Raw genomic sequence first — 24,246 nt, 5'->3', positions numbered from 1 at the left:
GCACTTGAGGCACTTGCCATCGCTTCGCTTCGCATCCATCAAATCAAAGGCGAAACCTTTGAACTTTTCCAGTCAATTCACCGTTAACCGTTACATGATAAGCGCATTTCCCAGCGTTTCCCTTCACCCATTTCCACATTTCCCCACTTTTCCCCATTTTTCCCCACCCAGATGCCATTGTCTTCCATGATGGATGACGTGTGTCATTGGCCCGGGGTCTCGTATCAATCACCAGACGGAAATTAGCGTTAGTCGTACAGTTTCAGAATCCTCAGCCAGGAATCCTCAGACATGCGGAAAAAATGCCACGTCAAAAGCGCAACTATTTTGCGAAGGATTGTGGCTGGAAACTTTGATTTATTCCCAGGAACTTCGTAATTTGTTGAAGCGACCAATTATAAATTATTTTTCAAATAAACTAATAGTTAGTTACTATGCTGCGTGGAATGCGTGTCATAATAGTTCGAGAGTTATGAGTTAGGAATGAAATGTGTTGTTTGGAAAATTCAAAAGGAATCTTTTGAAAGTTGTTAAGATGTTACGAATTCGACTACGAAACGTTGAGAGAACATGTAAAAATAAATATAGAAATAAACCTCTCAGCTTTTGACTACTCTAACTACATACCATACTAATTGCAAGTAATTTCTTATTTGGTTTTTCCCTGGCTTACATTCTTAACATTAACTTTCTGCCAATTGGCTCCAACTGATAGTTTCCCTTACGACTTACGAAGCATTCCACACTCATTAATTATGCAAATGTTTTGATTTGGCCATGTTTCAGGCTTAGGCACATCGGAACAGCAAAAATGATGTTGCCAAAATGCAAATATGGCGCAGGATGGTTGAGTTCGAGGGGCGGGTCGCAATCACAAAGAGTGCCATGTGATTAGCAGCAGCCATTTCAGAAGCCCTTCGAATGGCCCAAAGTTGTTAACAAAACTGCTCATGAGCAGCCCAACACACACTGGCACACACTCGCACACTCAATGCCCCTCTTCATTTTCTTGGAAATAATATTGTGTGCCCAGCTTTAGCGAAAGCAAATGTCACTTGGGTCTTATGGCGGCCTGCATAAAATTTGCATGCGATTAAAATTGATAAATTGCCAAGGAGGGGATGTGTGAATGGGAATGGTTCGCTCGAATGGCCCATACAAACACACCCATCCCCCACCCCCCTCCCACGACAATGGGATTCAATTAAAAGCTCCACTCAGAGAAATTCCGATTCCAGTTGTGTATTATTAGGGAAACTATACATATATCATATATGATATATCATAAATGAAGAAATGGTAAAACTGTTCTTAATACTTAATACTATTTATAGTTACGACCTTATATGTTTTTATATCGAAAGTGGGCTTGAAAATATATGATCTATAGTATCGTATTCAAAATTAAATTTTTAGATTACATATTTTATATAAGTTGTGTGATATCACAAAGCTTATATGTGTACATATATATTTCAGGTGTAGATTTCTATATATCAGGTAATTTTATTGTTGTTAGATAAAGTGCTTTAAAAGTATGAATACATACATATGCAAAATGATATCATATCTAAATAAATACTTCAGATCTCTACAATTAAACTTATTCAAAATACCGTATTTATAAAATCTTGTTCTCCAAATCTTTTTCGGTATACCCGAAAAGGTGTATTTGGTGATATATTTGTAGTTTCGTAGGATATTCTGACTTCCTATGGCCACCTGCGTGCGCCAAACTAATGAACATCACCTACAAGTGTAAGCAAGAGGCTAATGTCTGTAGATTTAATAAGGCGTGTTGTCGCGAGAGCTCCATTTCCCCACGGCATCCACGCTGGTTATTCCCGATGAGTTGCTAAACCGATTTGCTAAATTACAAGGTGCACCTGCCCCTTTTGGGGGCATCATCGCATCTTTTGTCCGGCGCACACAAGTCGGCGCCCTCTCAACCCCTCGACCCCGTCGACCTCTCGACCCCACGACCCCTCGACCCCCTCTAATTACGGCCGCGAGGCGCCGGCGAGTCCGAATCATTATGTCACCTGTGCGAAGAATGCCGCACGTAATCCGGAAACTGCACGACGGACACGGCGAGCAGCTCATTGTGCGGAAATCGCATTTGGGGCAGATAGCAGCGCCTAACTAACGACCAGCCAACTAATACGATTAGTGTCATAAGGCGGCATGTCACCGAGCGGAGGAGCTCTTACACTGAGCGAAAGCAGTATGCCATGCTCTTTATGACAACTTAAATATTTCTTAAACATATACCTTAACCTAGTAAATTGATTGCATGTTTTATTTGGTTTATATTGAATTTATTATAATTATATATTCCATAAATTAGTTTTCCTGACAACTATCGGGTATAAATGGAAGTTTGTGAGTGGAATTTTCTTCAGTGCTCCTAATCTGGTGCGGTTTGTTATTACTTCCTAGTTGATTGCTTCTTTTTAATGGTATCCACGATTGTCTTCAGGTCGTAGTACGAGTAGCGATAATAGCTGTAGTACTCCGGATTCTTGTAGGTTTTCTCTTTTCCCGCCTTGGGTCCCAGTTGCTCCTTTTCGTCCACGATTCGGTAGGTTGAGGGGGGTATGAAATCCGGGGAAGTGAAGGCCGTGGTGTTCAGAGTTTGGGGCGTACATCCTTCGGGGTGATCGCGAACATTTCGCGGACTGGTGCCCAGTCGCTTAAGGGTCTTGGCATCCTTCGCGTAGCCGTTGCTGATCCTTAAGTTCCATAAAGGTGGGCGCCACAAAAGCGGAATTCCTATAGCACGATGCATTGTAGAGCTGTGGGCTATAATTCATAAAAATTAATTTGGTTTAATTCGAATGGGAAACAGATGTTTTTGGTTTGACAAGTTGTCATTTTCACGTGGAGCACTGAGATTTCATTTTTTAATAACAGTAAAATTTTGAAGCGAAATCTCTGCACAATACGCACTGCAATATGTCATAAGCACCTTCTAACAAACAAATCACTATGCGGAAAGCAAATATGCTTATGTTGTTTAGAGCCAGACAAACTTGGGCCCCACTTAACAGCACTAAGCCAAATATGTTTATTTTACCACGCCCCAAAACTACAGGCTGTCATAAACATGGGACTGTTCCACTTTAAGCCGGGCATAAACCAGCCACAGAGGCCAAAACACAAAGCACACGTTGAATAATTTCGATCATTAAACTTATTCCACTTAAAATCCATTCAGGATTCGAGGGGACCAAATGGCGGAGATAAATGCCCCAACAGTCCCAATGTTAACCCTCGACAATCAGCCAACCAACCACCACCAACCCACCCACAATGGACCTCCGGGCGGCGGTAAAGTTTTTATAACTAACGTTGAACAACGCCAGCGATGGCAATAAAAATCAACAACAACCGGAGCCGTAGAGCCGGCAAAATAAACGCTCAAGTGCTGAAAATTGTCAGGTCCTGGAAGGAAGGACGAAAGGGATGGGACTGGCAGGTGGGTAACACGTAACACGTAGGTGGTTCACCTGAACGCTTTTTAATACACTCTCAAGCCCACACGCACACGCACATAACGGAGGCGCCCCTGATTGTGGCTTGTAAATTTATAGTTTCACCAAGAAAATCGCGCTGGCAAACTTTTTACTTTTACTGGGTCTCTGCGTGAAAACTCACACTCGCACGCACACACACACTTGCACACACACCAGCAACTACACCCACACGGCCAACAGCTCTTAACCCACTCGTTTCAACTTCCTGCGGCACATCCACAATCCTCATCCTCAGCCCCATCCTCATCCTCATCCACACAATCCCAGTCAGCCAGTTGGCGACATCTAATTGCTTTTGTTTTCGGCCCAGACTGCCATTGCCGCACTACAAGTGGCTTACAAGCGGGTACAGTTGGGTCGCAAAGGTTGCAACCGTGCCCCAAAAGTCGTAGTGCTGCGGAAGCCCTTTCGTTAAGGTAATTTTCCGCCATAATTTCCATCGCTCTGTGTGTGGCTGTGTGTGTTTCAGTGTGTGCGAATGAAATCGTAGAAAGTTTGGCCAATTTTTGGAGGTTTGGAGTTAAAAGAGCTGTTAAAGTTGATTGTAAGTGCGGCTTAGCTGGCTGCGGAGAAACATTATGAAATTCTTTTGGTTGAAAGTGGGTCTCTAGGATTTTTCTATACTATTAACTTCAAATAACTACAACATTAGCCAACACAAATGTTTGAACAACAGTATTCAGTAGTAACTTCTTCAGAAGTCTCTCAACTTCAAAGGGTGTTTTTATATTTTCAAAGCGCATTTGAAATGACTCGAATCCTTTGCCATTTGCGAAGTTTTAAATGTATGTTAATCGATTCGGCAACATTTCGCAGTCTTAATTTGCAACTTCTCCATATTCATGCTTAATATCCAGCTCCAATTTGTCTCACACCGTATCCAAGTTGCTTTATTTAAAGCCAGATAATTTGCCTGACACCTCGAGTTCTGATAACTTCCGAAGACATTCGTTGACTTTTGTGGATGGAATCAAAAAGCCGGCGAAACAAAGCTGCAGCTGCAGCAAAACTTTATGCAAATGCTACGGGAATTCGGGATCTCCAGTGGTGATGAGCACCACCAGTGCCACCATGCCACCAATGCCACCCAGCTTTTGTGCCATTTTTCGCACGGAGGCGACAACCAACAACTAACAACGAAGAGCGAACAACGAACACCAGTGACGGTGGGCAAAAACAAGGAGGCACTACTGCTATTTGGCTGCTTGCTTAATTAAAATGCGGAGGCAGTGCGAGCGCTTCATTTGGCCCGCTTAATCGCCCGCCGCAGATTTGAATCGGCTTGGAGGCCAAGAACCGAGAGCCGAGATCTGAGGGCTAAAGGACTGAAGGACTGGAGGACTGACTGGCTGGTGGGCCGAAAAGCATTCCGGAAAATCTCGACCTCGCCTTCCCTGGTTGTTCTTGCTGTTGCTTTGCATGTAAAGTGTCAAGTTTTTCATTATAATTTGCATATTTTTCGCCAACTTTTCGTCGGCCCCCGCCCCGCCCACTTGAAGCGCCCTTCCCTGCCCCGCCTTGGCCGGGCAAATGACAACAATAAGCATTATGGTCTGAGCTGCGAGAATACCAGGGATATCCAGATATCCAGCTCGGTCAGGACCTAGGACCAACATGCTCATCGCCTCGCCTATCTGCTGGATGCACAGTATGTATCTCTTAAGCTATTTTCAAGTTTAATTCCTTGACTTCGCTCCACGGCCATCGCTGCGTGTTTGCCCCAAAAACTTGCAAAGATGTTGCCGAGCCGCGGCGCATAATCACGCGAAATCTGAAAACGTGTCTGGTATAATAATGAGCACTGATTATAACTTGAAATTGTGTGTGAAAGTACAGTTGTGTGCGCCAGTTATGCTACGTGGCGCTTTCGTTGTAAAAACTGTAGAAACTGTGGAAAGTATTTTCCACCAACTTTTATGGGCACAAAGCCATGTTGCGATAAAACAATGCCAAGACTTGAAAAATAGGTACTCTCAAAAAAAAAAAAGGAACTCATATACATTGTAGCTTTATTACTCCAAAGATCATAATGGGTCTACAAAGATGTCTAAAAGTATTCTATTAAGAATCCTGCTGTTCAAAATATTCTGTTGCATACTTATACACAGCCATATATATATAATCTTATTTTTAATAGGGTTTTGAATTACCTTTGACAAATGCTCGTCAGTAAGGGTTTTTTTGTGCAAAATTTCAGAAGGAAATTTCTTTTGACACCCACTGTTCCTCCTACACCTCGGCTACTATGTGTATTTAAACTCAAATGATGTCTTGTTAATCAACTACCAAGTCGAAATGAAGGAACGGAGACGGGAAAGCCACGTGGTAAGACTGAAGTCCAAGCGGCAGGAACATTCCTAGCCCTGCGGCCACGTTGTTATGTCGTATTGTGCCAACATGTCCTGCTGCCATCCACTTTCTAGGAACTCCTCCTTTCATCACGGAGTACGTGTGGTGTGGCGTGGTGTGGTGGGAGCCTGCAGGATATTATATAATGTGTAGTAATTTGAATTTGAAGTGTGTGGCGGGGAATGAAGCTTATAAGCCGCAGACAGTAGACAAAGGGGCTCGACGTGTGGCTGGTGTCCTGTGAGAATATCCTTCTTCTTCCTATTTCTTCTTTCCACCGCCCACTTCGATGGGAGGAACATCAAAAATGTTGATGTCTCTGGGGGCGGATTAATGGGATTTTCTTTCATGGATTTATGCCGATTACTCTCGGCGTTATTAGTTTAGAAGCGTGACAGTCGGTCGGTTCGACATTTTAAAGTAATCCATTGATATACGACTTGGCGACGAGGGTCCTAGATGGCATAGCTTTGAACCCAAAAGCCCCCACTAAATCACAAAAAATTGCATGGACCGCGCCCCATTAGAGCGACTTATTTATGGCAACGCGACATTCAATGGCAATTCAATATATTTTCGGGGCGAAGAACAAAAAACGGCGCAATCAAACCGAATTTGTATCTGGCCGTCGGTCATTTTTGGTTGGCTGGCTGGTTGGCCGGCTTGGTCATGGTCGTGGGCCGTTTTGGCCTGGCCAGAAAACAGAATCCGCCATCGCCGCACACAATAAACCATTACAGACGATTAATTTCATTATCCGCGGCGAGTGAAATCAAAAACAGCAACAGATTTATGCGTGCGACCGCAGATTCTCCATCGAAAGCGAATGCAATTGTCCAATCTTGTCTCGTTTTTTTTTTCCTTTGGTTTTTATAATTCCCGCATTTTTTGTTTGAGGTTATCAAATGGTATTTTAGTCGGGGATGAATGGGTTGTTTGATAAAACTCTGATGATGATTTGGGTTTGCGGTTTTAGGAGCGCGCACAAAAGTTCTATTGTGCCATGTCCTCGTGATGAATTGTTTGATTTCGAAGCGTAAATGTTTTGGGATACGCAAATCTGATCAAAGCCATGGCATGTGTCCCAAAACCATAAAAAGCATAAAAAACGGAATATTTCAATTTCTTGTGACCATTAGAAGACGGGGCTTGTGGTCAGAAAAGATAACTTCCTTTATGGCCAAATAATTTATGATTAATTTCAGAAGTATTCTTCGCTATTCTTCTTACCGTTTCCTCATTCATTTTCATTCAGATCAGTTACGTTTACAAATCTTTTGTTTACGATTCCTAACATAATAATATATAATTGAATACTTAATTTTTTGTGCCACTTTCTAATGTCTCCGTTATTGTTTTTCATTTTCCGAGGGCATTGCCAGGTTGAGACTACTGTTGTAAACTTTTCTACCCCTCGATAAGGACTTTTTTCGTTTTGGCTCCCAAGGGTGCATTTAATTTTAATTGTTTCATTTGTTTGTTTTTTCGCTGTCTATCCGCGCGCATTTCCTTTTGTGGTAAAAAATAATAATGTTGAAATACAAGTGAAGTATATAAATAGAAGATTCAATTCATTAAGCAAACATCAGCAGATGCTGCACATACAGCATACAGCATACAACATACAGCATACAACATGCAGCATACCACATAGTGAACTGACGCATTTCCCCGCTTTCGCTTCCGTTTCCGATTCCGCTGCGAATGTGTGTTTCCCTTGGATACATTTTGACTTATTTCTATTTGTATTTGTATTTGCCACGCTTTATTTTCGTGGTCGATGGCCGCCACAGGAGACATGAAAGCAGCATCCTTCTCGCTGCTCCACCGCCTTCGCACCACTACGCCATGCCCCACTATCTGCGGATTGTGGATCTCCGTCTCTGGATCTTTGGATCTGTGCATCGCTGGGGGTCATGTTTAGCTTATTCACCCCTTTTGAATTGCTTGGCTCTGGCAGCCGCGCCCCGAGGGGTTGGGCAACATCGGTCTCTATGGTGTTGCTGCTGCTGTTGCCGCTTGTTTGTTTGTGTCTCATTGAGCATGGATGCCAAGCTGCACCGCAAGAAAATCCATCATATTTGATGCCTCCTCTTTTTAGAAGCTTGAGTTCTGTACAGTTTGTAGCGTGATTGCACGAATAATTCAATGATTAATCCATAAATACACTTTGATGTAGCAACACTGGTGTTCAAAAGTATGCAATGAACATCTTAGGCGCTTTATAGGTGCTTAAAAGTATGCAGTGAAACTTTGTATGTCTGTTATTCAAAGAACTCTTTCACTTTGATATTTTGTTGTATACAGTTTCTTTCAGTGTGCAGCAAGCAAGTCTAACAAACACAGAGGGAAAATGAGATAGAGTGAAGCAAGGCGTGGGTGGAATGGAAACCGTTTTCGGACGGATTTATTTGCTTAAACCCAAAGTAAAAAGTTCACTTTGGCTGCGTGGCACGCGGTAACTGTAATTGTCATTATGCCCCCGGGCAGTCAGCCCAGTTACTTACTAACCCTTGCTACCACCGCCCACCCTTACAGCCCATAGCCCACCGCCCACCGCCCACAAATCTCGCCATCTCTTTCAGCAGCGCTCCATGTGCCTCCATGCGGCGTCTCTTTCGCGCCGTCTGGTTGCCTTTGGAATGTTTGTCTTTGGCTTGGCAGCAAAGTGAAGGCGACTTGAATCATTTTTAACCCCTTCGGAGCCCCCGAGCCCGCCAAGTGCTTTTCATATTTAGACGTGCTACTTATTTTGCCCCGCCCCCACTGCCGCTGCCGCTGCCACTGCCACAGCTCGTGCATTTCGCCATCATCGTCTTGGCCATAATAATCATTTAGAGGAAGTTCGCCTGAGTTACTTGGCACACTCAACAAAGTATCTATCAATATTTGCATTTAGAAGTTCTTTGCCTTCTGGCTTATTTGTTGAGTTATTAACTGGAATTAGGAAAATTGAAATGCGTTTTCCGCATAAGAGCGTGAAATTAAGGCTTCCACCCGCACGCAATGCCAATGTCTATGGCAATGGCAATAGCAATGGCCAACTTGGGTACACTTGGGATACTCTCTTCGACCGGTCGCCTTAACTTTTCTAATTATGCGACACGATAATTAACTCAATTTTCTCTGATGCGACAACAACAGGCTAAAGAGCACCAGTGGAAACAAAAGGCCAGCAAAATGTCAGAATATCTCCTACCAATGTGCAATGGCCATGGCCCAAAACAGTTGGCAAGCCGCCGAAAGGAGCGGTGGATTCGGGGGGAGCCATAAAATGCCATCAAAACCGCCGAGTTGAGCTGAAGTTTCCAAATTGCTGCTCGATGTGGTCGGCTGGAAACGGAGGTCCTTTTTTCCTGCTCGAATTTAGCCGGAACAGCCAATGCCCATGGACCAAAGTGAATGGTGTGTATGTCCTTCGACTGATATGTCCAGCAATGTCAATTTTTTGAGCGGCTTTTTTGTCATTTTATTAGCTGGAAATGTTTTGCTAAAGGGAGTTACTTTGAAAACCTAAAAAAAACTGTTTAGAAAAACCAAAATACCTATTTATAGATTGAGTGACTCATTACCTAACCAACTCTTAAATATGCATTTGAAATATTTGACAAGATTTTATTGGCTGCCCAAAGGCAGGGTAACAACAATCATGGCTTACATGAGATAACATTTTCGCAGAGTAGAGATTATCCTGCATTTAAGCAGTGCCTGTAATAAACTACCCAGCTCATTAGCAATCACACGACCCAAGGAAATCCCCTCAACCGCCAGACATTCGAAGGTTAACCCCAAGTGCCTGGGCCCCCATCGGCATGAAGGGCTCCCAAATGTGCGATTGTCTCCGGCAAATCCAGCAAATCCAGCAACACCAGAGCCCCCGAATTTGCGAGTAGCAAAACCTTAAATTAGCCCAGTCACGGCGCCAGCTGAAGCTATTAAAAATTGTGAAATAATTTCCAAGCACGCTCCAATGGAGCAATTGGGGATTGTCGCGGAGTGTGGCTGCAATTACTTTGATGCTGACTGCGACGCTGATGATTATGATGATGACGCGCACGTTACTCGCGGCATGCAAATATGGCAGCCCTGACTTTCACAATGGGAAGCGAAAGTCAGCAGATCAAGCAGCGCACCCCCAGGATTCCCAGGACTTGCAAGGACTAAGTCTCTATCAGCGGGGGGCGTTTGCTCTCGTGTAGAGCCTTTAATCAGGTCGCATTATCAGCCAGCTATGATATATAGCTATTTGCCTGATGACTTCGGGTGTGTTTTGTGGGCACATCTGGCGCGATGTCAGGTGCCCAACCACCCAGGTTGCCAATCGATGACAGGAAGACAGAGAGACAGACTCGATAAGAGCTCTCTAGGTGGTGCTAAATGAGTGCCAAGGGTTGGTCAACGTCTCCATTGCAATTAACTTTGAGCATTTTGAATCGCACTTGTGGCACTCGCACTTGCTTCTTCCGGTAATGAATCCTTTTGTGAGTTGCGTGATACTGTGTCGAAAAGGGGTTCAAAAAGGGGCGTCAGCGCGATTCCATTCTTCAGAACACGCACTGATATCGCGTTTCAAAGGGAAATCTTTACGTTGAATTAAAGCTAGCTTGTGTATTGAAAGTGAGTCAATTAGGCTGTTTCGTTGTGTAAATATGTCTTAAAGTAGAGAAAAAGGGAATTACTACTAAGCTGATAAGTAAATCGACTTATGATAAGTTGCTGCAACAAAATGCGCTGAAGTACTCAAGAGCTCGCAACAAGTTCTTGAGATGGCAAAGAAAGCAGGAAGTAGAAAGTAACCAAGGAAAAAAGTTCGAAAAGCGAATACGTAATTATTCGGAAAACACAAAGGCTTCGGAGAAGTGAGTATATACACGAGCAGACAAGAGAAGAGCTCAGCCTTTGATAACTTAACCAAAGTCCTACGTTGCAATTCCTGCGCGACATAAAGCTATCCGATGTATGAAAATCGTGGGCAAATATTTGCCGATAATTACTCGCGCACGGCTTTAAGACGCTTTAAATGGGGGAATCGCGCTGATATCGGATCACAAAGGCGACTCTTCTCACACTCGTCTTGAATGGATGAGCGTGGCTGTCGAAGGATGAGGTCGGATGAGGACGACTGAGGAGGGATGAGAAAGGTGCAAGGAGCAGGAAACCCCAAGGAAGCTGTCAAGCGTTGAATGTAAATGCCAGGCAGCCAGGAGATAAGCTTTTTGGCCCGGGTGCGGCAAACAAGCCGGAGAAGTGGGAAGTGGGAAGTGAGAAGTGTCCTTCTCATCGCTCCACCATTGTCCTTGCGCGCGACTAAAATTAAAAAGGGACGGCAAGCCAAAAAAAAGCCAAAAAAAGAAAACAAAATGATAAGAAATCGGTGCTGCCATCTTGACACAATGAACTTAATATTAATATGAAGTAAATAAAGGCACCGCTGAAGTGCTGAGAGTCGAGAGCGTTCTGGTGGCTTTGTGGGGTTGGGTTTACCCATAAAGTGAAGTAAACTCGCCGAGTCGAGTGTATTATGGAGTGCCCTGTGTGGCTTGTATGTGTTGAAAAGATTTACGAGCCCGAAATTCGAACAAAACTTTAAGAGAGTGAGCCATAAATTAGCCGAGGGGGTAACAGCGCCGTACAACCCAGAGTTTTTGGAAACCGAGTAGCGAGAACCGAGAAATGCGGTAACCCCCGACTTTGAGTCTAGTATTTTGACAGGGCCCGACCAGCCACGCCCATCCCTCCAGGCTCAACCCCTTTCAACGTTATCCCTTATCCTTTATGGTTATTGTGTGCAATTCGTGGTGGCATCACCTTTTTATTTTGATTTTTCCTTTATACCCTTTACTCGTCGAGAAGAGGGTATATCGGTTCGTTGAAAAGTTTGTAACAGGCCGGAAGCGTTTGCCATCCTATTCAGTACGTATCACAATCACTAGCTGAGGATCACTAGCCAAGTCCGTATGTCTGTCCGTATAAAAAATTGTATTATTAACATTCTTAAATTTTAATAATATGCTTAAATCAATTTCATCGTGATAATTCATACCAAAATTCACAAAAAAGATTCAATTATTTTCTCTCAGGCACTTAAACTAGCTGTATAATGGGTATCTGATAGTCGAGAATCTCCACCTCGATTACTTTTTGGATTTTTGTTTTGCTCGGGGTAGCGGCGCTTATTGTTATTGATGTTGTTATCAGGCACAATTATTTTTTTGATTTACACAATTCGATGGCCGTCGCATTTCGGTGACAATTTTCTCGCCTCGTTTTGCGGTTGGCAAAAAGGCTCATTTGGCCTGGCTTAGCGAGGTGGGTGAGAGGTCCTTTTTCGTCGAGGGTTTCCCACTGCCCTCGCCTTTTGCATTATTGACAGTTGTTGTGGAATAATCTGATTTAAAACGCTAAATGTCGTCGCTACTTGGGCGGTTTTTCCCAGTCTATCCCAGCTTTTCCCAGTTTCCCAGCTTCCCAGTGTCGCAGCTTCCCCAACTCCATTTCCATTTTATTCTGGGCCCTGCCATATTTTGGCCGCCATTGTCTTCGGCTTTTATCTTTTATTTTCTGTTTGGCTTATTTTGGGAACATTTGCCAACACAGAGATTGGCTTTGAATTTAAGTAGCAATTTCCTGTTTTGTTTCTGTCCCTGTTGTTCATGTCATGTAATGAATGTGGAAATATGCTGGGACTTTGCCCAGGGATTTTGAAGGGATACTATCGGGCACAGGTTTACCGGCGATAATTTGGGATTATAATTTAAATTTTAATTGGTTAGGTGTAATATTCCGCTTCATACTGCCGATATATACTGCAATACTTGTAATACTTTGTGTGCACTTCTGCTGATCTAATTCCTTAATTTAAAACATTGGAATCTATATAAAATAGGCGTCGTTTTTTACTGAAAACTAGCAGATACATTTTACCAAAATATAACCAGATTAACCCAATGGAACACATATTGAGTAGGTCAAATGGTAAGCGACCTCCCATATAGTTGTGGAATCAATCCGCCAAGAAAGGCACCCAAGGAGGTCGAATTGACCTAAGCTACATAATATTGCGTTCTACGGGTAATCCCCGGCAATAACATACTCCGGCATAATTACATCACTAGTCAAATTACTGGCAATCCTAGTTCGCAGCATGCGATAAGGTGAGGTGTTGTCTTATTTCACATAAGCCGCTTACCATCTTCCCCCATCTGTGTTTATGTGGGCGAATCCTTGGGCCGCCCCCTGACTTAGACCCCATTACGTAATGCATTTTAAGTTATTTGCAAAGGGGGATTGGTGGGTGGTGGGTGATGGGTGATGGGTGTAGGTATGCGAGGGAATACGAGACATCCATGCACCCACACCCGAGCATAATCAAATTCAATTGCTCATTCAAAACATTAAACTGTTTATTTTTGGATGGGCGCAGTGGCAAAGTAGGGCGAGACTGGGGCAAAGGATGAAGGACGAGGCGGCGGCGGCTCAAGTGGCAAGGCACTTCATCATGCCGCCTAATCATTTGACCCACTTGAGAGTTGTGCAAATACTTTTTACGTTACGAGTCCCAGCCGCCACCCACTTGCCACCCATTTGCCACCCACTTGCCACCGCCATCGTCATCGCCATACGACACACGAGCTGGTCTAATCCTTTCAAATGTCGGAGTCACAGTTGGAGACGGAGCGAGAGACAGAGGCAGAGAGACATGGAGTCGGGGGGGAGTGAGAGAGACGCAGTCCTTGGCAGTTTTGCATGCATGCAGCGGCGGAGGTGGCGGGAGGGGCGGGAAAATGGGGGTGGTGGTGCACAAGTGAAGACAAGGAATTTGGAAAATCTCAGCTCAGTGTCAGGTTGCACGTTGAAAATTTGTCGTCATCGTGTCTCGCACACAAAAATGGCGTTAAGCATAGAATTTTGCCCAGCACAAGGTGGATGTGGATGGTATGGGAATGAGGTGGGCAATCCACCGGCGAGTGGGAATGAATGGCTCCAATGGGCGGGAGGTGGGTCTTAGAAAGGACTCGGAACTCAGGTCTCAGGACTCCGAACTACGGACTATGGGCTGTGGACTATGGAATACTAGGGACCGGGGGCCAAAGACAAACACATCATGGAAAAGGAGAGAAGACGATGCGCCTTGGCTGCGGCTCAAGGATAAGGCAAGAAATAATAAATTATATTTTCCCTGATTTGTGTTCGTTGCCTTGAAGCATTCCCTCACTCTCGCTCTCTCTCTTTCTCTCTATCTATCGCTCTCTCTCTCTGTCTTTTTTGCCACTCGCACTGGTAGCTTTCCTTCCTTGGGAAATTATTTTGCAAAATTTACTTTTACTCAAAAGCCGTAAGACAAGAATAAAAATTATTTAACTACAAGCACTTTGAGGCTGTCGCCTTTTTGAATGAAATTTCTGTTGTTGTTCAATGAAACGCAAAGAGAATTGGCACTTCGCTCTTGGCCCACTGGAAAATGCACTGCGCAGAGAGTGAAAAATGCCGGGAAAACCCGGAAGAGAAGCGCTCCCTTAACCGATTTCAGGGTTGCCAACTGTCCGTCCGGGCAATTAAACATTGATAGATGTTGTCTGAGGTGTTTTCCCGAATGCGATGGCAATAAAGGGTAGTTCAATATCGAGTGGCTGCAATAGTTCCCATATTTCCACATGACTTGCCAGTTTGGCAGCCTTATTAGTTGCGCTTTTAAGAACGTTTAATGCATAAGCGCCGCTGCCGGGGTCAGAGTTCATCGATAGATAAACATAAACTCTTGAGCAAACAGCAATGTGAACCGAACGCGTGGCAAATTTCATTTCAAATCCAAGTTTTCAGCTCCGTCATTGGGGTTTGGCACTGGCGCTGCAAGTCACTGTCAAGGCGAAAACGCAAACCAAATTGCATTTTCTGCGGAAAATTGTACGCGTAGTGGGGTTTTCCATTATGCGCGGTATGCGTGGAGGTCGGGCATATACCATATAATAGATTGGATGCAATAACAGAACTTCTTGGGAGCTGACAAAGCTAGGGGTATGATTAAGCATATGAAATGCATGATAATAAGTATTATAACTTGTATAATCTACTATTGTTTTAATATTTTTTTTTGCTTATTATTCACAATCGACCAGATGTTCTAGTAATATCGTTATATGCTACACATTAGTTAGGAATTTAGAATAGTAAATATTTGTTTTAACATATCTGCTTTAGTATTCACAATCGACCAGATGTCTTAGTAATATATGTATTATTAATATCTTTATATTCTACACATTAGTAAGGAATTTATAATAGTATCTACAAAAACTACGAGTGTGACGGGTATTTTCGTGGCGTTTCAATCTCATAGATACTCTCTATATTTTCAGCAGTTCCTCGGGATTCTGGACTCGGGATTATCGCAGGGAAAAAATCGCATTTAAGTGGCAACAATTGTCAGGCAGATGCAGCAGCAGAGGCAGCAGCAGCATCAACCCCCGGAGTTGAACCCGAAATCTGAACCCGTAACCCCTCGAATCCCGCGCTCCCTCTCGCTCGCTCCTCTGGCAACCGCAACAATAGCAGCATCAGCAGCCACAGCAACAACAACAACAGCAGCACTGTTATGACAATGTGTGACTGCAATAGCAATGTCAGTTCGCCCCCTCTCTGTCGCTCCCATTGTTCTGGCCAGCTCATTTTTCACATATTTTTCGCAAGTCGCAACTATTTTCGGAACGCACTGGGTAGTTTCTGTGTAGTTTTAGCTATTGTCGCGACGCCAGGCGACAGCCACTCGAAACCTTTAATTGGATATATATTTTTAATGATGTTTAGGCGAGACTATGGCTGACTACGTAGCCCAGAATCCCAATCCCAGATGGGCTTCCCAATCCCCTTTCTGTCCCTTGACTGCCCACGCTCGCCTGCAATTATTTATGTAAATTCTGGGCGTTGCATTGACGTGATTTATGTCGCCTTTCTTTCACCGCCGGCTTTCCGAGCAGTCTACTGCAAAAACAATTAAGCGGCTAATTGACTGGAGGAGTACTCCACTATACTATACCTAAATATATATATATTTATATATATACAAAAAAGAAACCGAGTGAGGTTGAGTAGGGAAAACACTTTCCAGCAGACCAATTGATTTCGGCTGCTTCCTTTGTGTGGCATTCTTAAAGTGTTTCCTAATGAAGTGCCGGAAGCGGGTGCTAAACAAATATTTTTAATTAAAATTTATATGGGGAAGTCAGTTTAAAGTACCCCCCAAAATTGAGTTGATAAGGTATACAAACTATTGAAAATAAATAGAGGAAAACAGATTTAAGATGTTCCGTTTTCCAGTATGTAAGTTTTATATAATATATAGATTGAAGATTGTTTGTTTATCTACTATAAAATGACAGTTATCGTTTACTACTTTTAAATTAAAATTAAACAACATGAAATACTCGATAACAATTGTATATTTGGCAGCTTAAGGATTTCTTATGTATATACATACAGCCATTTTATTAAAATAACTTTCGGATAAATTGCTTTTCTCATTTTCCTTATATTCCTAACATAGTTATTAAGTGCGATTTTATTGAATTTTATTATCTTTTCTTAGGTACATATATGTATATACAATCTTGTTTAGTTATACGACTGTTTCAGGCTATTATCCTGCTGATTTGGCAATGCATTAACGCTGTTAAATGGGCCCTGCACTTCGGCTGCTGCCCCAAAGCCCTTCGCCGTGCGCAGAACCCTTTCACCTGCCCATTCAGGTGGCCCAACAGGTGTGTCCTTGTCGTAGGTACACATGCACTCGGTGCGCGTGTAGTTGTTGGCCCGCCAGGACGTCAGTGGCTCCGATTGGCACTCTGTCATGCTGCTGTGCCGTCACTGTGAGCGCTTCAGTGCACATTAACACCCAAGTCAAGACATAATTTATAAGCAAATGCAGTTAAGTTTCCTCTGGAGGATCTCCGTTGCCGGCAACTGCGATAGAATCCGACAAATGCCGCCAAACAAAAGGGCCCAAAGCAGAGAGAGAGAGAGGAGAGCAGAGAGCAGAGTAAGGAGAGAGAGAGGAATCGGAGAAAGTGGCAGCACGCTCTCGCTGGAAGGGAAGTCGTATAACAGTAGGGTATAACAGCCGATGCTGTGGCTGTGGATGCCACATCCCCCAAATATCCTCGCTGCTCGAACTGCCGTTCAGTTTGCGAGCGTTGGTCGTCAGCAGCGGACGTGCGTCGTGGCGAATGAAAATATATATACGTACGTACATTTGGTGGAAAATCGAATTTCGCAGCGGAGCGTGCGGCGTGCGTTAAAGTCTCCGGCATTTCCCCTCTAAGTTTTCCTCAACTCAATTCAACTCGAATCAACTCAACCCAGCTAAGCTCGGCTCAGCTTAAGTTAGATCAGTGCTGCCCAAGTACAAATGGCAATCTACTTGGAACAATCTACGCAGACATGATAAGTACGCGACTGCACTGGGCAAACATAATTAATTACGCGGCGCTGTGAAGTGCGTGCGTGTGTTAAATAAAAATAAAATTACAAAATACAGATATAAATAAAAATCATTATTTATTGCATTTGAAGCGTTTTTAAATACGCACCGAGTGCCGCTGTCTGTCAATCGGCTGGATTTTCCGCGGTTTCACTCCGTGTCGCGTACATAAACAACAACAGAACCCTGAACTCAAGTGAAGTGCAGTGCTGTGAGTGTGGCCAGCGTTTCGGTGGGTCGCTTGTTGTGCGCGCAATTTCCGGTTTCCGCTTCCGCCGGAGCTACTTCCGTGTCCGGTCGACTAGGCGCAACATTAATTTGCCAACGCCGAAAGAGTAATCACAGCCCAAACAAAAACGTAAGCCCCGTTTTATTGGCCAAAAGATAAACAAGACAGAAAAGTGCTAAATTTCCGTCGAAAGAGCAGACTCAAGTGTCTCGCATAAATTTGGAAAATATTCAAATATTCGCGTTCTGCAAAGTGATACCCAATTAACAGGTTAGTTTGGCTTGCTGTCCTACGTTAAACTCGGAATATATTCTATGTATGAATATGTTTGCTTCGCACATGATTTCTGAGCTCCCTGAGTGAGGATTATTTATATCGTGAAATACTTTTGGCGTTTAATTTCATGCCCAGCGCCCAAAAGTATGCAGCAAGCATATTTCAGGCGTGGCAGGTTGTTGGCACAAGAAGCGAAATGGGTGAAATGGGCGAAAAACAAAACGAGAACGAGAACGAAACGAAATGGAATGACAAAAGCTGTGTGCCAGTGTGCGTTTGTGTGTGTGCCTGTGCTTGTGTTTGTGTGTGCAAGACAAGCAATAAAATGGCAAGCGAGCGAGCGGCAAAGTTTTTGCGCGCCAAAAAGCGTGCAACAACGCGAGTGGCAGCTATGTTTATGTGCCACATAAAACTAGCGCGGCCATGTCGCATTGTTGGCTAAAGGGGAGCTGAAGAAAAGTCGCCTACACCGAGAGAAAGTTTCGCCAATTTGCCAGAAGCACCTTCCTTACAGTTAAAGTGGATAAATGTTCAATATTTTGCTGAACGCCTAACCTAAAATGTTTATAAGAATGTTCATTAGGGTGCAACTTTTAAGGCAGACTTTCTTTCTGTGCAGAGCAGAGCAGGCCGTTTTACTTTATGAACTTTTATTATGGTATTTGCCTTTGCTTCTGCTCCACTCCCGGTAAACAATAATCATAATAATCGCAATCACAGGGCAGAAGGCGGAAAGCAGAGACCAGAGAGCAGAGAACAGAGAGCAGCAGAAATCAGGAATCAGAGGGCATGGCAAACAATGAGCCGCAGTCGCTGGCCTTTTTGTGCTGCCTGTTTTAGGCGCCGTTTTCGCACGTGTTTGTTCGCACCTAGTCGGCCACTAACACTGGCACAATTGCACTTACACAAGCGCACACAAACACATGCACATACACATACAAATATACGTAGCCTCTCAAAAGAGGTCCTTTTGTTGTCGTCCTGTCGCACTAAATTGCGCACAATTGAAAGCATACTTTCTGGCGCCCGAGCATTTAGTGTGCACTTTTGAATGCCCTGCACTCCCTGCACTGCCTGCTCATCTCTGGGCCCCATTTATCGCACTTCTCGTCCTGCAGAATCCCCAAAGGACCTCTCTGCCGCTGGCCCTTTCGCGTTCTTTTTTGGCGCAGTGTCTAAAAGGTTTTTATTATTAAATATGGCAGAGGGTATTAAATATTTCCTGGCTGTCAAGGTTTCAGCTGCGAGATTACCCAGAGGAATTCTTGTTTTCCCGTTTATTTTTCGAAGACCTTTGCTCCAAGAATCCAGGGCACCAAGCCTTTAAATTCCCCCACAAGCGTTGGAATTAAATTTAAAGCTTGATAATGGCGAAAGTTGCGCTTGCCAAAAATTCCGCATCTCGGCCTAATTGACCTCAATTCGGCTAATCGATAATGCCTGAGCTGCATGCCGGCCCTTTGTCTTGGCCATAATTTCATTAGATTGGCCTCGTCTACCGAAAATGCCTCTCTCTACGCATTCTTAATTAGATTAATGAAAAATAGGATTAGGCCCGGTTCAAGCCAAAGGAGAAGGGCCCGCAACCGAGCAGCTTAAATCAATTGTGTGTATATACTTTCCTATTTTCCCGTTCTCTTAAAGACGTTCGCCATTGGGTTTTCATTCTTCTGTTTTTTTGGTTTTTTGGGCCATGGGGCAACCGCAGAAAGTCGCAAAGTCGTCGGTCTGGGTCCTCATTATGCGTCGCTTAGATGCCATTTGCCAGAAATGGCCTTCGAGAAAATAAAGAAAATTTCCATGCCGAACGCAAAAAAAAAAAACAGAAAAGAAAAGAAAGAAAAACTCGGCTGGACGTGACACACAACAAATTCACAGCTATTTTGCCAGCCACCCTCCGCATTTCGTATTTTCAAATTAATTCCAGGGAATTTTCTTGACTCCAGGCTAGGTTTGGTTCCGTTTTGACATAATCTATTATAAGAGCTCGTAATAATTTTTGTAAACTTTTTTTTTGTGTTCTGTTTCTTCGGGGGAGTATTCGTTTAATTGTGGGCGTGTCAGGACTTAATGAGATCGCTTCAAAACATAAAACAATTTCAATGTTCGCCGGGGGTGTGATTGCAAAGTGTAGAAATATTAATTAGCATGGGCATGTGGAAAACAGGACCTCTGCTCTCCAGCAGCGAGATCCTTCGCAAATGTTTACCAATACGTCAGTCTGAATAAATCAACGTGCCTTAGCCAAAAGTTACCTTCCAAATCTCGTAGGTTTGCGGTTGTCCCGGGCACAAACGAACTCATAACTCGTGACAGTGAGTTATTGTAGTATTTATGTGTATTCTTGTGTATGGTGAGTCATAAATTTTCTAAAACAAGAATCCCGAGAGCCGGGACTTCATGTGTGTTGGGTCCCACGAATTCAAGAAGACGACTAAACTTTTAAATTTTAACAAAAGCCAAACACTCACGTTTCCCATGAGATAAACAGATTTAATGTGCTTACACATGTACGTTTACATCAAAGATGGGAGATAACGTTGAAGGGCTTAAAAATGAATGTGGAGTATGCAATTACCACTTAATAGCATGATTGTGATATAATGTTTCATTAAATACTAAAATAAGTAATTATTTTTTATGTTGTATTTTTAGGTTTTCTTTTGTAGTTTTTAGACTAAGAATAAGTCAGTTAATTACTTATTCAGCGGTTTTAGATACAAAGTTCATTAACAACATTTCGTTATTTATTAAGTCTGAAGTTATACATACGAGTATGTGCACAAATATTCTTTAAAGATATTCTGCATAGCTGCATTTGCTTTGCACTCATGCATATTCCCCTCAGTAACACGTCCATAAATTTGAGCAATTTTTCTGAATTATTTTTTGTACATATTTTGAAATATTTGCGTTGCAATATTTTTCAATATTTTGCTAACGAAAACAAAGTCTATTGTTGGCATATTCTGGCAATTTCGTTTGTTGAACTGCAGTTTAAGCTCCCTGGCAGGCAGGCAGGCCATGGCCTTAATGCTTTTAGCTAAAATTTTGGCCAGTTCGGGTGCCAAAAAATGCAAATTTAAAATGCGTTGGCATGTCAAAAATCCACACACAGGGTGCAGAAAATCGGGGGTGAAGAAAATCGATAAACGAGACATGAGAGCGTTAGTATCTGTGTGTGTGTGCGAGTGTGTGTGGGGTGTGTGTGTGTGCGAGTGTGGGGTAAGCTTTTAGTATCTTTTGCAATGCAACTGCCATACACGAAATTTGGCAAACTCACAAAGCGGCGAAGTGGGGTATGAAAAGAGATAGAGCCGAAGAGAGTAAAGAGCGATAAAAGAGAGCCAGCAACAAATAGCTTAATAGGAAATAGCATAAAAGCATACCACCCCCCCACCTCACTCCGCCCAATTCAAAACCCCCACCCCCCGCAAAACACCCAGAGGAAAAAAGCAGAGAAAGGAAAATCTTTGCACGTATCGCACTCAAAAAATCAGTAAACGCATTGGCATCTCCTCCAAGACATTGTTATTGTTGCTGCCGTCTGCAAGGGTTGACTCGCGGGTTAAAGGGGGTGGCGAATAGGGGGTGGCAGTAGGGGGTTAATGCTGAGGATGCTTCAGCTTATCGGATAGCGCTCGTAGCCCTCGTTGTCGTTGTCGCTGTCGTTGTCGTTGTCGTCCCCGAATATTTGGCATTAGTCAAATGCAAATTTTTATAGCTGCCTGTCTGTTTACTTGAAGCGCCGATAAGCCCGCGCATAAGCATATATACCAAATGGATTCGGGATGTGCCGAGATGCTGGTGCTGCTGGGCATGGAAATGGAAATGGGAACGGAGTGAGTCAGGAGTAAGGATAAGGTTGGGTGGCTGGTCTTATGGCAAGCTGGCTGACTCTGCGCCCCGAAAGGAAGTCACTAAAAATTCCTTGAATTTCCAATAACATCAAGCGGGCAAATATGCTTGGCAAAGAGTTTAATCCTCAACTAACTCTGTCTTTTTGGGCAACTGCAGAACTTTTCAGCAAATATCTAGTAATTTTATCTTCAACGTTTGTGATAAAAACTAATTTAATTTTAATTTTAAACTTAAAGCCTGATATTAAGGAGTTACTAGGTTTAAAAGTTCATATCTAGTGTTTAATTTAATATGGTGCAAATGTGCATGTACAAATTAATAAAATACCTTATATAAACACTGCTGTCGCAAATTGAATATAAGTTGACCTGTTTTCATATGCGTAATTTTTCCTGAATTGGCTTAAAATCTAGTCCTTTAATGCTCAAAAGGATTTGAAATAAGCTTAAAAATATAATCGGAAATTGGAAATTTTATAAAAGGCTTGCAATAATACAATAAATTATGGTCAAAGCATAGTCAAATTAGTTAAAAAATGGATTGTGGTACAAGAGCCTTATTCATTTCAAATATTTTTCGCATATTAATTGCATATTCTTTTTAGTTTTTATATACCGTAACCCAAATAGATTTGCAAATTAATATTTTTAAAGCTCGCACTTTAATAAACAAACGACGGGCACAACATCCCCGCCCAACGGAAGCACTTCCCCTCAACCCACAAAAGCGCACACACACACACTCAGCTACACACACACACACACTCGCAAGCAGCCGCGTATCTGTGCTCTTTGCGCCTGGAAGTAGGCAATAAGCAGCGTGTTTATGTGTGTGATACAAACATTTTAGCGTATTTTTATTACACATACACGGCGCAGGCTGCGCGCGTGTGTCTGTGTGAGTGTGTGTGTCGACAAGCTCATTGCTGAATTTATGAAAATTCTGTAAGCGTGGGGGGAGGTGGGGTGGTTGGGTTGGGGTTGGGATGAAAAAACATTAGCACCCAATAGAGTTTAATGCGTGCGTGTCAGACCTTCAGTCGCTGCCTTTTGGGTTCCCCAGCGGATGTGTATCCTGTCTGCCGGGAGAGAGTCCCAGCTGCGGGTTCTGTGGGTCCGTGGAAACCCCCCGCCACCGCCAACGAGGAAGCCACCCACTTTTGGCCCCAATGCCACTGCCAATGCCAATTTGCGGCTTAACATCTTTGAATTATTGAGGCGCGCGCGGCGAGGTCACAGCCTCCGGTTCGAGAGTTCTCCTTTCCACTAACGAGCGCTCTTGGCTTTGGGCTTTGGGCTGTGGGCTTTTGGCCAAATTAAAATTTTATCAAAATGAAATTTGCGGCTTTCGCGTATTTAGTTTAGTTTGTAAATTTCCAAAGTGATTTCGCTGCCGCTGTTTCCCGGCTGCGAGCGGATGTTTCCCAGCGCTGAGAGCTTCAGAGGTGGGCAGTGGTTTTTGATAAATATTTCATACACTTTGCGGCTGATGTTTTGGAGCCCAGAGGACCGGCGACTTGCGAAGTGAAATATGATGGGCGTAGTTTGATTAATTTTCACTCATCTGGCTTTATAAAATCGCTGTTTGCTGATATAACCCATTAAAAATCTCTTTGCGCAGAAACTTCAGATTTTATTTATTTCGATAGGAACTATGGCTCTGGTATCATTGTTTTTAATGAAGAATTCGCGGTTGCACGTGCAGAAAGTTTGAAAGTAATTCCTTTAATATGTAGTATTACTTTAAGGTATTCTAATTGCATGTTAAGCACATAAATCACTGCATGAGGGGACAGTATTATTGTGGTACGAGCCATAACCATTAATAAAATCAATTTGTTTTTTGGGGACCTACGCAGTCGTGAAGAATCTTCTTAAGCTGCGAGTTTCTTATGGGAGGGGAAGGTGGTGGGGAATATAAGAGCTTCAGTGACATATTTTCTTATAATCTGCACTTTTATTGTCTCATCTCCCTTTGACCTTTCCAGCTTTCTTGCGCCAAGCTATCTGCCTCCTGTTTTCGCCTCCATTTTCCCATTTTCCATCTTCCGGCTTTTGTGTTTACATTACACTTTAACTAAGCCGTCGAAAATTATGCAATAAACTTTACTTTTACGTGTCCCCACAGCCACTTGTACTGCGTCCGTCTCTTTCTCGCAGTCGCCAGCCATCTCTTTCCAGTCAGTCAGCCGGCATCATGCCTTCTCTCTCCCTCTCTCTCTCTCGGCTCCTACACTTATTTATTTACTTGGCTGTTTTGTCCTGCTGCTTTTTTCTACGCTTTCGCCGCACTTATCCTTGCGATTTCTGATGTTCGCGCATTGTAGCTCGTTAGTTGGGTGGTGCTGGGTGGTGCTAGGATGCTGGGTGGTGCTGGTGGGAGCCTGGTGGGTGAAGTGGTGGGGGGGGGCGTTGCAAATCTTATTTGATGATGCCACGGCAAATACTTTAATTTATGCAGTAATCCTATTACAATAACAGCGGCGGTGGCACCAACAACAACAGCGGAATGTACAATGAGAA

The 24,246-nt window shown here is 43.4% G+C and overlaps 2 protein-coding genes across 2 annotated transcripts in view; one reads left to right on the top strand and one right to left on the bottom strand.

Moving 5' to 3' along the window:
* Window positions 1-2,330: 2,330 nt before the first annotated feature.
* Window positions 2,331-2,887, bottom strand: LOC122614377. The gene has a single exon (XM_043788947.1). It carries the CDS (start codon window positions 2,786-2,788, stop codon window positions 2,429-2,431), a length of 360 nt encoding a protein of 119 aa, XP_043644882.1. The 5' UTR covers window positions 2,789-2,887; the 3' UTR covers window positions 2,331-2,428.
* Window positions 2,888-17,085: 14,198 nt separating this feature from the next.
* LOC122614876 (hemicentin-1) overlaps window positions 17,086-24,246 on the top strand; it is a 126,476-nt gene continuing 119,315 nt past the window's right edge. Inside the window, exon 1 of the mRNA XM_043789587.1 lies at window positions 17,086-17,857. The gene's annotated coding sequence lies outside the window, so the exon portion shown is untranslated. The remainder of the gene's footprint in view (window positions 17,858-24,246) is intronic.

Source organism: Drosophila teissieri, chromosome 2R (genome assembly GCF_016746235.2).
Source record: "Drosophila teissieri strain GT53w chromosome 2R, Prin_Dtei_1.1, whole genome shotgun sequence".
NCBI lineage: Eukaryota > Metazoa > Arthropoda > Insecta > Diptera > Drosophilidae > Drosophila > Drosophila teissieri.
The sequence above is the reverse complement of the archived record's forward strand: the minus strand, read 5'-3'. Positions and strand labels throughout refer to the sequence as shown.